Below are 13,464 nucleotides of genomic sequence, written 5' to 3'. Positions count from 1 at the left end.
ATGTAATTCCTCAGATGAAGGTAAGAACCTAGGCAGGTGATAAAGGAAAAGGAAGGAAGTCAACAAAGTGTAAATAATTACTGAGACAATGGGAGTTGAACCCCCTTGGGGAGCCCTGGGGAACACTGTAAAACAACCATCTCAGTTCTTGTTTGAGGGCTGCTGCTAGGAGATATAAAGCCAACAGGCACAAGGACCCGTTGTGGTCAGCGCAGCAGCCAGAGATAGCCTTGGGCAAGGAGATGTGGATGTTGGCCTTTGAAAGTTAAGCACAAATTCTCTGGAATAAAAAAGACTGAGGGGAGTTGGCTGGCACCAACAGTGTTTATGAAATTTGGATTTGTAACATGATCAATGTGTAGTTTTCCAGAATGATGCTGAAATCTAGGAAAAATCATGATTATTTGATCAAGGGACTGGATTCTTAAAATGGTTTAAGCACAACACAAATACTTCCTTTATAATTCCTGTGATAGAGCTTCTGTAGGATAAAGCACATAGCAGTGAAAACAGTCATATGAGTAGTAATTCTAAAGAGTTAATCTAACTGTTCAACGAGAAATCTTAAAATTTTTGCCCATTGTTCTTGCATGCCTTATTAAACTTTTCTTCCACACGATCCATAAACGCACTGTATGCATCTTGCCGCCTTCTGTGTCTCTTAAGGAAGATGGTATAAAGGAAGTTAGTGAAAGCAAGCATATATCAACTTTAATTTTCATTTATCTTTTAAAAAATTGGTATTTAATAATCTTTGGCTTTAAAAACTTGCTCCATAGGCTAAACGCACATCTTGTTCTGTTTGTACATGCAAGACTATTCAAAGAAGCCTAATTTGTCCAGGGGAGAATTTGAGGCATAAAATGTGTTTCAGCATCTTTTTCAGTTTGGGAGAACCTTCTTGTCAGGCCTTATTTGAGTGCAATACACTCAAAATGGGCTGCTCCAAAAAGAGTGGGAGTAAATTTGGGAAAGATTTCCCACAACATTTAGGCTTCAATCCATCATGTCAACTATCTTTGATATAAGAAAGAAAGAAAAAAAAAAAAAAAAAAAAACACCTCAAATAGATAATCCGTTGTTTGCATTTTAAGTAAAAGCAGAAATCTGAATGATTCACTTTTAAAGATAGGCATATCTTTCACTATAACAAATGAAAAATTCCTGCATTAAAGCAATTGTTAACAACAATGCTATATACAACCGCAACAGCTATGGAAAAAGAAGCAAACTCACTGTGTATGAAGCAGATTTAACGGGCCAAGGGGCTTTTGGTAAAATTAGCTTTGAATCCCAGGTGCATTCACGAGGCTTGTAGGTGATAAATCTTTCTGTATTGTTCTGTTGACCATTTTTCAGCAATGGGCATCCACTTACTAGAGACAGGAAGACAAATGAGAAACTTAGCAGTGACATGAGTCTTTTTGTTCATGAAGTCTCTCACAAGATGGTCTCATTTTTGGAGATCGGGACCCAGGAGCAGTAAATTGCTGGGCCATTTATAGGTGCAAATCTAAATTTAAAATTGCTTATCCTTTCTACTATTTCTGCTAGAATTAATTTTGCCCTTCTCCAAACATCAATTCAAATCCTACCTTATTTTATTTCCTTGGGAACCTCTTTAAAAATTTTTTTCTCATTAGTGGTTTTGACTTGAAGGGCATATTTTGCATTCTACCTTATATTTGACTTAGATATTTCCTAACATCAAAGACTTGGTCTTATAAAATATTTTTGGTGTTTCCTTCCATAGTGACTTAGACACGAGGAAATTTGAGGTGTACTAATCTAATTAGGTTCAATTATGTACCTAGACAAGGTCTTTTAAATTTAATCCATGCTAAAATGTGTACATTATTTGCAAATAAATTAATTTTACAATTATAAAATTATTTGCTACTCATTTTGAAAAGAAGAAAATAAAATTCAACCATTAGCCTACTATCCAGAAACAACCATTGTTAACACCTTATTGGTTTATAATTGATATGTAATTATAATAGTAAATACAGTATGTATTAGCCTTATCCATATAAAAATACTGGATTATACAGATTAAGTCTGCATAAACACCATACAAATGGCACCATAATAATACTAATGGTATGTATATTACCATGTGATAGACAACATATGCTTTACACACTTTATTTACCATTATTTACATACATTATTTATATACGTATGGGCTTCCCTGGTGGATCAAATGAGAAAGAATATGCCAGCCTTGCAGGAGACCCAGTGATTCAATGCTCACAAATATTAGGATGTAAATTCAACTAATATCATTCCCATTTATAGGTAAGGAAACTAAGATATAGACAGCTTAGGTAATTTAGGGCAGTGAGGCCAGGATTCAAAGCTATGCATCTTGTTTCTGGAATCTATTTTAACTCATTGGTTCTCCACACAGAACGCACTGAGTTATAACTCGAGTTTTAGAAATTTTTAGTAATATATTAAAAGTTATGGATAACAAAGCATATGGATTTTTGCCATCAATGAACTGAGAATTTAAAAAATTTACTGTATCATTAAAGGTGATAAGTAAAAAAATGCCTTTTTAATTACTTACCTTTTAAAATATTCCTGTTAAGATATAATGCAGAAAGCTTATATTTGCCATGTTTATAACTTTATAATAACAACTTACCCGTACTTAAGTGTTGTGACTTAAATTTTAATCCAAAAGGATCCTTTTCATAAGTCGTCACAAAATTTGGTAAATTACGTTCATTCTAGACATGTAAAGAGAAGATTGTGCTATTACTAAGAAATATTGTTTTTTATTGCTAACATTCTATTTGGAATTCGGTTTCTCCAAATATTAAATATTTCACCAGTAAAATGTATTCTGAGGATTTTGTTGTAGTATTTAAAACCTGCATATGAACAGTTGATGTAATAATCCAAGATTCCAGACAGTGTTTAACCAATTCTTTTTATGATGGTGTGAGAACTTCACTTATCCTTCTGTGAATAATTTAGAAAAGATATTTTAAACAAGATAAAATAAAAAGAATCTATTCAGAATTTAGCAACACAATCTCAAATGCAGATAAAATTACGTTTTATTTCTAGAGCTGAATTTATTTCAGGCAATAGGAAAAAATGTTGAATAAAGCTAAAAATGATTTGCTGAGACTGAATAGAATAAATATTGATTGTTTTTAGTATATTATAAAACAAAGTTTTTTTTAATACGGCTTAAATGCACCAATATGAACTAAAATAGAATTTGTACACTTCCCAGAATCTAATCAAATAAAACAACACAAACGTCTCTGCTGCTGCTAAGTCACTTCAGTCGTGTCCGACTCTGTGCGACCCCATAGACGGCAGCCCACCACGATCCTCCGTCCCTGGGATTCTCCAGGCAAGGACACTGGAGTGGGTTGCCATTGCCTTCTCCAATGCATGAAAGTGAAAAGGGAAAGTGAAGTCGCTCAGTCGTGTCCAACTCTTAGCGACCCCATGGACTATAGCCTACCAGGCTCCTCCATCCATGGGATTTTCCAGGCAAGAGTAGTGGAGTGGGGTGCCATTGCCTTCTCCGTCTCTGCTTGAAAGCTAAATCAGTGTGGCACAACGAAGAATGAACTTGGGTTGTGATGCAGAAGTTAGACGAGGTTCTCTTCTTAGTGTTTCTAGTCCTGCCACAGCAAATAATAAAATATTAAAAGTCCCAAAGGAAACTCCTTAATACAAATTTTTTTGTCTTTCATCAAATCCAATGTGAAGCCAAGTTTAGAAAAAAAATTGTCCGCTGTTTAAAGCTGTAACAATACTGACATCTGGTGGTTGTATAATTTATATCTTGCTGCTCCCATTCACTCTTAAAAAGCAAATTAATTGACATAAAATTTAAAAGTCCCATCACCGCACACAAAGATAAACTCAAAATGGATTAAAGATCTAAATGTAAGACCAGAAACTATAAAACTCTTAGAGGAGAACATAGGCAAAACACTCTCCGACATAAACCACAGCAGGATCCTCTATGATCCACCTCCCAGAATTCTGGAAATAAAAGCAAAAATAAACAAATGGGATCTAATTAAAATTAAAAGCTTCTGCACAACAAAGGAAAACATAAGCAAAGTGAAAAGACAGCCTTCCGAATGGGAGAAAATAATAGCAAATGAAGCAACTGACAACTAATCTCAAATATACAAGCAACTCATGTAGCTCAATTCCAGAAAAATAAACGACCCAATCAAAAAATGGGCCAAAGAACTAAATAGACATTTCTCCAAAGAAGACATACGGATGGCTAACAAACACATGAAAAGATGCTCAACATCACTCATTATTAGAGAAATGCAAATCAAAACCACAATGAAGTACCACTTCACACCAGTCAGAATGTCTGCGATCCAAAAATCTGCAAGCAATAAATGCTGGAGAGGGTGTGGAGAGAAGGGAACCCTCCTACACTGTTGGTGGGAATGCAAACTAGTACAGCCACTATGGAGAACAGTGTGGAGATTCCTTAAAAAATTGCAAATAGAAATGCCTTATGACCCAGCAATCCCACTGTTGGGCATACACACAGAGGAAACCAGAATTGAAAGAGACACATGTACCCCAATGTTCATTGCAGCACTGTTTATAATAGCCAGGACCTGGAAACAACCTAGATGTCCATCAGTAGATGAATGGATAAGAAAGCTGTGGTACATATACACAATGGAGTATTACTCAGCCATTAAAAAGAATACATTTGAATCAGTTCTGATGAGATGGATGAAACTGGAGCCGATTATACAGAGTGAAGTGAGCCAGAAAGAAAAACACCAATACAGTATACTAACACATATATATGGAATTTAGGAAGATGGCAATGATGACCCTGTATGCAGGACAGCGAAAAAGACACAGATGTGTATAGCGGACTTTTGGACTCAGAGGGAGAGGGAGAGGGTGTGATGATTTGGGAGAACGGCATTGAAACATGTATAATATCATGTAAGAATCGAATTGCCAGTCTATGTCTGATGCAGGATATGACACGCTTGGGGCTGACTCGCGGGGATGACCCAGAGAGATGTTGTGGGGAGGGGGGTGGGAGGGGGGTTCATGTTTGGGAACGCATGTACACCTGTGGTGGATTCATGTCAATCTATGCCAAAACCAATACAGAATTGTAAAGTAAAAATTAAAAATAAATAAAAAAATAAATTAAAAAAAAATAAATAAAAGTCCCAGATTGGGACTGACATATGCACACTACTATATATAAAATAGAAAACTAATAAGAACCTACTGATAGCACAGGAAACTCTGCTCAATGACCTAGATGAGAAGAGAATCTAAAGAAGAATGAATATATGTATATTATATATAACTGACTCATTTTGTTATACATCTGAAACGAACACATTATAAATCAACTATACTCCAATAGAACTTTTTAAAAAGTTCCTCATTCCTTGAACTTTTATTTCTCCAAGTCATGCAATTCTAATTTTCAGTTCAGTTCAATCGCTCATTCGTGTCCGACTCTTTGCAGCCCCATAAATCATAAATTAAATAATTAAAATTAAATTAATAAATTTAAATTAAATAAACCAATTGCACTTGATATTTTATTGACCTCCCCTCATTTACAAAGGTAATATGTTTCATTTACTACAAACATAAGCATTTAGATGGATAAGTAAATAAGGTTATAGATCAAAGCTTTTTGAATTGCCCAACTTTTATCCTAATAGCTCCTAAAAGTTCACTTTTATTGAGTACCTCAATATTTCCAACTTTGTTGTAAGAAATTTGTATATAATTGTCTCCTTCATTACTTAAAATAACCATATAAAACATAAAGTATTTTTATTCCAGTGTACAAGGAGAGAGGCTTAACAACTTGTACAAAATTATTAGAAAGTAAGAGAACTAGGATACTCAATGCTCTTAACTGTTTTCCTATATTTTCTCACTGGAATAAGCTTTTTCCTTTTTTTCTTTTTTAGATTTTCTGGTATTATCAGTCCTATTGCTTCTCTCTTTATCTAGCAAGAGTCATATTTATGTGAATTATAGGATATACTCATGGTCTAATGGAATTATATTTTGATCTAATCACATCTCCTTAAATATTTATTTCCCACCACAATTTTAAATTAGAAATTTTTGCTCATATATTATTCAAAATATTAGAAAGACTCCAAACCATTAGAAAGACGCATTGAAGTAATACAATATCCCCTTTGTCAATTTTCACTCACCCATCCCTTTGTCACATGATTGATTCATTACTAGACAGTAAACTCCTGGAGACGGTTTTCCAAACATACTTCAGTCCAAGATCTTGAACCCTTTCTTGAATGGCTTTCTAAAGCCATCCCTAAACTGGTCATCCCTTCCAGCAGATAAAACCCCATCAGAAACATCAACCAGGGTCTTGCCTTTCCTTTGCCATTCATTTATTGCTGAATTTGAATTGTATTGTTCCATGAGAAATACTGCTTCAACTTTATACACATTATATTAACATATACTTTTTTTATTCACGTAATAGTTGTTACAGTTAAGACATGAATAAAAATAATATATATTCCCTATATCTGTTTTAAGTTATTTAGAATCAAATGCTTTTGTTGTACCTGTCGAAAGTCATGTGGTTTTGGATTGAGGTATACACCATTAGGATATTTTCCACTCTCCACAAACATTAACTTTGCTTTATGTGAATCCAGACGTGGAAATGTAGTTATAAATTTAGGAGATATGGCCTTCTTGGGAGGATTCCTTAGGCTGGGAAGGTGAACCATTTTTCCTGGAAAATCAGGGATTTTTCTTCTTTCTTCTTCCATGATGGTCCTTAATGGCTTTTCTGCAAGCCTCAAAGATGTATACAGTTTATAACTAAAATCAGGAGGCTTTATTTCCCAAATGTTGACTTTTACTTCAGATTGTGGTGGTTGCAGTGCATTTATTTTCCATCTGGAGTTGTGATCTTGCATGAGACAGTGCAGCCTCTCTGCAGTATCCCTGCCTTTCCTACCTGTCTGGGACACAGGGGCGTTTTCACAGGTTGAAATCTGCAACAGATATGGAAACTGGTGAAGCATGCCACTGTAACAACGGTGTATCGAATATTTTCTCTCTTGGCCAGGGTAAGCTCTAAAAGATTTATGAAGCAGGAAAAAAGAAAAAAAGCTCAGACATGATAGGGAGTGTGTGTAGAGGTGAAGAAAGTATTGTGGTGGCTTCAAGTATTTATTCAACATGTTTGTCACAGCAGATACTGAGCTGGGGCTAGGAATTCAAAACAATTAACTTGAAATCCATATCCATAAAAAAGTGAGAGAAATTGGGAGAAAGGAATGAAGACAAAAAATAAAACCTATGTAATACGATAGATACCACAAGAGTTTTATGAATGAAGATAAAAAATTAAGCCTATGTAATATGATAGATAGTACAATAATGTTAAGAGAGGCCTGGGAGAGCGCATAGCTAGCTCTATCAGGAAAATAGAAGTGACATTGAAAGAAAAGTTATCATTTGCACTGAACTTGAAGAATAAGAAGAAATAAGTCGGGGGGTAAAGTAAGGAAATAGCATTTCACCAAGGCACAGACAGTATGTAAATCTTGTCATAAGCTATTTCTGAGGTATCTGTGGCCATCTAAACCATGATAAGTGTATTGGGCTTCCCTCACAGCTCAGTTGGTAAAGAATCCACCTGCAATGCAGGAGACTCTGGTTCAATTCCTGGGTCTGGAAGATCCCCTGGAGAAGGGATAGGTTGGTTACCCACTCCAGTTTGGGCTTCCCTTGTGGCTCAGCTGGTAAAGAATCCACCTGCAATGTGGGATACCTGAGTTAGATCCCTGGGTTGGGAAGATCCCTGGATAAGGGAAAGGCTACCCACTCTAGTATTCTGGCCTGGAGAATTCCTTGGACTGTATAGTCCATGGGGTCACAAAGAATCGGAAGTGACTGAGCAAATTTCAGCTTCTACTATTGGGATCTATAGATAAGAATTGGAGAAGGCAATGGCAACCCACTCCAGTACTCTTGCCTGGAAAATCCCATGGACGGAGGAGCCTGGTAGGCTGCAGTCCATGGGGTAGTGAAGAGTGAGACAAGACTGAGCGACTTCACTTTCACTTTTCACTTTCATGCACTGGAGAAGGGAAATGGCAACCCACTCTAGTGTTCTTGCCTGGAGAATCCCAGGGACGGGGAAGCTTGGTGGGCTGCCGTCTATGGGGTCGCACAGAGTCAGACACGAATGAAGCAACTTAGCAGCAGCAGCAGATAAGAATCATGGATTTCCTCTTTGTTGATCTGTGACAAGGAAATGGTTGGCACAATTCCGGGATTTAGTGAATGTAAAGAATCTGCCTGCAATGCAGGAGACCTAGATTCAATCTGTGGGTTGGGAAGATCTCCTGGAGAAGGGAATGGCTACCCATTCCAGTATTCTTGCCTGGAGAATCCCATGGACAGAGGAACCTGGCAGGCTACAGTCCCTGAGATCACAGAGTCGGTCACAACTGAGTGTCTAATATGATAGTAGACAATGCCAATGAATTTGAAATCTCCATGGAAAGAGGGATAAAAATCAAACAAAATTTATCTGGCTAAGTGGAAATAAGCAATGCTGGTGCCCAGGAAATAAGGGTCTGAGGTAGGTATGACTTTCTTTCTCTTGTGCTAAAATTGTATGCTGTTTGATGAAAACATCAAAACAGAGAAACTTCAAGATTCTAAATGCTATTATGCAGTAATTTGAAATTGAGAATAAAGAAAAGCTACTTTGGAGAAACACTAACAATGTCAACTTAAAAAATTAATAATAAATATTTTTTTAAAATAAAATGATAATTGTTTTTCAACTTCTAATATAAATATTTTTTAAATGGAAATAGAGGAAAACAACAGAATGGGAAAGACTAGAGATCTCATCAAGAAAATTAGAGTTATCAAGGGAACATTTCATGCAAAGATGGGCTCGATAAAGGACAGAAATGGTATGGACATAACAGAAGCAGAAGATATTAAGAAGAGGTAGCAAGAATACATGGAAGAACTGTACAAAAAGGATCTTCATGACCTGGATAATCATGATGGTGTGATCACTCATCTAGAGCCAGATATCCTGGAATGTGAAGTCAAGTGGGCCTTAGAAAGCATTACTACGAACAAAGCTAGTGGAGGTGATGGAATTCCAGTTGAGCTATTTCAAATCCTGGAAGATGATGCTGTGAAAGTGCCGCACTCAATATGCAAGCAAATTTGGAAAACTCATCAGTGGCCACAGGACTGGAAAAGGTCAGTTTTCATTCCAATCTCAAAGAAAGGCAATGCCAAAGAATGCTCAAACTACTGCACAATTGCACTCATCTCACATGCTAGTAAAGTAATGCTCAAAATTCTCCAAGCCAGACTTCAGCAAAACGTGAACCGTGAACTTCCAGATGTTCAAGCTGGTTTTAGAAAAGGCAGAGGAACCAGAGATCTAATTGCCAACATCCACTGGATCATGGAAAAAGCAAGAGAGTTCCAGAAAAACATCTATTTCTGCTTTATTGACTATGCCAAAGCCTTTGACTGTGTGGATCACAATAAACTGGAAAATTCTGAAAGAGATGGGAATACCAGACCACCTGACCTGCCTCTTGAGAAACCTGTATGCAGGTCAGGAAGCAACAGTTAGAACTGGACATGGGACAATAGACTGGTTCCAAATAGGAAAAGGAGTACATCAAGGCTGTATATTGTCACCCTGCTTATTTAACTTATATGCAGAGTACATCATGAGAAACGCTGGGCTGGAAGAAGTACAAGCTGGAATCAAGATCGCCGGGAGAAATATCAATCACCTCAGATATGCAGATGACACCACCCTTATGGCAGAAAGTGAAGAGGAGCTAAAAAGCCTCTTGATGAAAGTAAAAGAGGAGAGTGAAAAGGTTGGCTTAAAGCTCAACATTCAGAAAATGAAGATCATGGCATCCGGTCCCATCACTTCATGGGAAATAGATGGAGAAACAGTGGAAACAGTGCCAGACTTTATTTTTTGGGGCTCCAAAATCACTGCAGATGGTGATTGCAGCCATGAAATTAAAAGACTCTTACTCCTTGGAAGAAAAGTTATGACCAAGCTAGATAGCATATTCAAAAGCAGAGACATTACTTTGCCGACTAAGGTCCGTCTAGTCAAGTCTATGCTTTTTCCAGGAGTCATGTATGGATGTGAGAGTTGGACTGTGAAGAAGGCTGAGCGCCAAAGAATTGATGCTTTTGAACTGTGGTGTTGGAGAAGACTCTTGAGAGTCCCTTGGACTGCAAGGAGATCCAACCAGTCCATTCTGAAGGAGATCAGCCCTGGGATTTCTTTGGAAGAAATGATGCTGAAGCTGAGACTCCAGTACTTTGGCCACCTCATGCGAAGAGCTGTCTCATTGGAAAAGACTTTGATGCTGGGAGGGATTGGGGGCAGGAGAAGAAGGGGGCGACCGAGGATGAGATGGCTGAATGGCATCACTGACTCGATGAACATGAGTCTGAGTGAACTTCAGGAGTTGGTGATGGACAGGGAGGCCTGGCGTGCTGCGATTCATGGGGTCGCAAAGAGTCGGACACGACTGAGAGACTGAACTGAACTGATCTGAACTGACTGATGATCCATTGAGAGAAAAGCAAGAGGCATGTGTAGCAGAAGCATAGCATATGTATGTGAAGAGGTAGCAGAATAAAAAGATTAAAAAAAAATCAGTTGCGGTTATATCGCCAAAGGTCTGTTATGACACATCATTTTAACGAATCAAAGATACCACAAAATTTCTTAACCAAGATAAGAAACACAAGAGGAGGAACAGTTTATGGAAAGAAGTTATAATAATAAGCAGGCTTAAGCAAAATATATGTCCACTATATAACTCAAAGTATAGGCCTATGACTAAGTCAGCTTTTGCTATAATAATGCTTTTTAACAAACTGCCCCAAAACTCAATGACTCAATGGCAACTGGAGGTCCCTCATCCCCTCCTTGTCCTTATAGTGCCTGCCTTGCTTGAGTTTCCTGATCTAGAGGTTACCCAAGGAAACAGCCTTGAGATAGTACTGTGTTGCTGAGGCTATCTGGACAGCATACGTGACTTTAACCAGGGAAAGTGAAGTTGCTCAGTCATGTCTGACTCTTTGCGACCCCATGGACTATAGCCCACCAGGCTCCTCTGTCCATGGGATTCTCCAGGAAGAATACTGGAGTGGGTTGCCATTTCCTTCTCCAGGTGATCCGGACCCTGGGATCAAACCCAGGTCTCCTGCATTGCAGGCAGACACTTTAACCTCTGAGCCACCAGGGCAGACCCCTGGGAACCAGGGAAGTCCTCTCTATAAACTTTCAAGATTCAGGCAGAGAGTGGGGAACCAGTGCAGAGATCTACTTGTCTTGCAGCTGCCTAAGACAAGCCACATATGTAAGTTCCTTTGCTTCTTAAACCTGCCTACCTCCCTATCTGCAATGGTCTACCTCTGTCTGTGGTCTTTACTTGCCTTCCATGTACAGGGCCCAGGTTCAGATTACACCTGGGCAGCTCCTGAGGAGGTGGCAAACTAACAAATAGATGAAGAACATGCTATACATACAGAAAATATTCGGCCTTAAAAATGAAGGAAATTCTGCCATGTGCAACAAGATGAATGAACTTGGAGGTCATTATACTAAATGAAATAAGCCAGTCACAGAAGGACAAATACTGCATGATTTCACTTATATGAAGAAATCTGAAATAGTCAAACAGAAATGGAGAGTAGAATGGTGGTTGCCCAGGGCTTGGTGGGGAGGAAGAATGAGGAACTGGTATTCAACAGGTATAATGTTTCAGTTATACCAGTTGAATAAGTTCTAGAGGTCTGCTGTACGATGGTGTACTGTGTTAACAGTATTGCATTATACACTTGAAAGTCTATCAGGAGGCTAAATCTTATGTTGAGGATTCTTACTACATTTTTTTAAAGCTGAATAGAGACCAAAAAAAGAGTGGTACTTAAAATCTGAGTGAGAAGAGTAGAAATTCCCCCAAGTGTTCAAAAATATATTATCCTCTGTTGCTCAATAATATAATAAAAATAAAGGTGATTTGATGAATAGGGAGCCACTTACAATCTCTACAAAATTACTGCAAAATAAGTTAATCATTAAAGTACTATACCAATTAACAAAATGTGGATATAGGATGTAGGTTTACCATTTCCAACTGTACAAAAAAGATCTTCACGACCCAGAAAATCATGATGGTGTGATCACTAATCTAGAGCCAGACATCCTGGAATGTGAACTCAAATGGGCCTTGGAAAGCAGCACTATGAACAAAGCTAGTGGAGGTGATGGAATTCCAGTTGAGCTATTTCAAATCCTGGAAGATGATGCTGTGAAAGTGCTGCACTCAATATGCCAGCAAATTTGGAAAACTCAGCAGTGGCCACAGGACTGGAAAAGGTCAGTTTTCATTCCAATCCCAAAGAAAGGCAATGCCAAAGAATGCTCAAACTACTGCACAATTGCACTCATCTCACACACTAGCAAAGTAATGCTCAAAATTCTCAAAGCCAGGCTTCAGCAAAATGTGAACCGTGAACTTCCAGATGTTCAAGCTGGTTTTAGAAAAGGCAGAGGAACCAGAGATCTAATTGCCAACATCCACTGGATCATGGAAAAAGCAAGAGAGTTCCAGAAAAACATCTATTTCTGCTTTATTGACTATGCCAAAGCCTTTGACTGTATGGATCACAATAAACTGTGGAAAATTCTGAGAGAGATGGGAATACCAGACCACCTGACCTGCCTCTTGAGAAATCTGTATGCAGGTCAGGAAGCAACAGTTAGAACTGCACATGGAACAAGAGACTGGTTCCAAATAGGAAAAGGAGTACATCAAGGCTGTATATTGTCACCCTGCTTATTTAACTTCTATGCAGAGTACATCATGAGAAACGCTGGACTGGAAGAAGTACAAGCTGGAATCAAGATTGCTGGGAGAAATATGAATAACCTCAGATATGCAGATGACACCACCCTTATGGCAGAAAGTGAAGAGGAACTAAAAAGCCTCTCGATGAAAGTGAAAGTGGAGAGCGAAAAAGTTGGCCTAGAGCTCAACATTCAGAAAACGAAGATCATGGCATCCGGTCCCATCACTTCATGGGAAATAGATGGGGAAACAGTGGAAACAGTGCCAGACTTTTTTTTTTTGGCTCCAAAATCACTGCAGATGGTGACTGCAGCCATGAAATTAAAAGACGCTTACTCCTTGGAAGAAAAGTTATGACCAACCTAGATAATATATTCAAAAGCAGAGACGTTACTTTGCCGACTAAGGTCCGTCTAGTCAAGGCTATGGTTTTTCCTCTGGTCATGTATGGATGTGAGAGTTGACTGTGAAGAAGGCTGAGCACCGAAGAACTGATGCTTTGAACTGTGGTGTTGGGGAAGACTCTTGAGAGTCC

The 13,464-nt window shown here is 38.1% G+C and overlaps 1 protein-coding gene across 1 annotated transcript; it reads right to left on the bottom strand.

Moving 5' to 3' along the window:
- Positions 1-564: 564 nt before the first annotated feature.
- On the bottom strand, positions 565-7,148 carry LOC120878273 (uncharacterized LOC102725191 homolog). The gene is made up of 4 exons (XM_040260950.1): positions 6,603-7,148; positions 2,654-2,738; positions 1,237-1,376; positions 565-660 (listed from the first exon to the last, which is right to left on the bottom strand). The coding sequence occupies exons 1-4, from the start codon at positions 7,068-7,070 to the stop codon at positions 565-567; spliced, it is 789 nt and encodes a 262-aa protein (XP_040116884.1). The 5' UTR covers positions 7,071-7,148.
- Between the last annotated feature and the right edge of the window lie 6,316 nt (positions 7,149-13,464).

This window comes from Oryx dammah, unplaced genomic scaffold, assembly GCF_014754425.2.
Source record: "Oryx dammah isolate SB20612 unplaced genomic scaffold, SCBI_Odam_1.1 HiC_scaffold_18, whole genome shotgun sequence".
Taxonomy (NCBI): domain Eukaryota; kingdom Metazoa; phylum Chordata; class Mammalia; order Artiodactyla; family Bovidae; genus Oryx; species Oryx dammah.
The sequence above is the reverse complement of the archived record's forward strand: the minus strand, read 5'-3'. Positions and strand labels throughout refer to the sequence as shown.

Bases quoted from the DNA above. Each gene is read 5' to 3' on its own strand.
- LOC120878273 (XM_040260950.1), bottom strand. From the start codon at position 7,070: ATGCTTCACCAGTTTCCATATCTGTTGCAGATTTCAACCTGTGAAAAC. The intron at 2,739-6,602 runs GTACAACAAAAG...TTACATGTCTAG, and splicing joins AACCACATGACTTTCGACAG to AATGAACGTAATTTACCAAA. The intron at 1,377-2,653 runs GTAAGTTGTTAT...TCCTGTCTCTAG, and splicing joins GTCACAACACTTAAGTACGG to TAAGTGGATGCCCATTGCTG.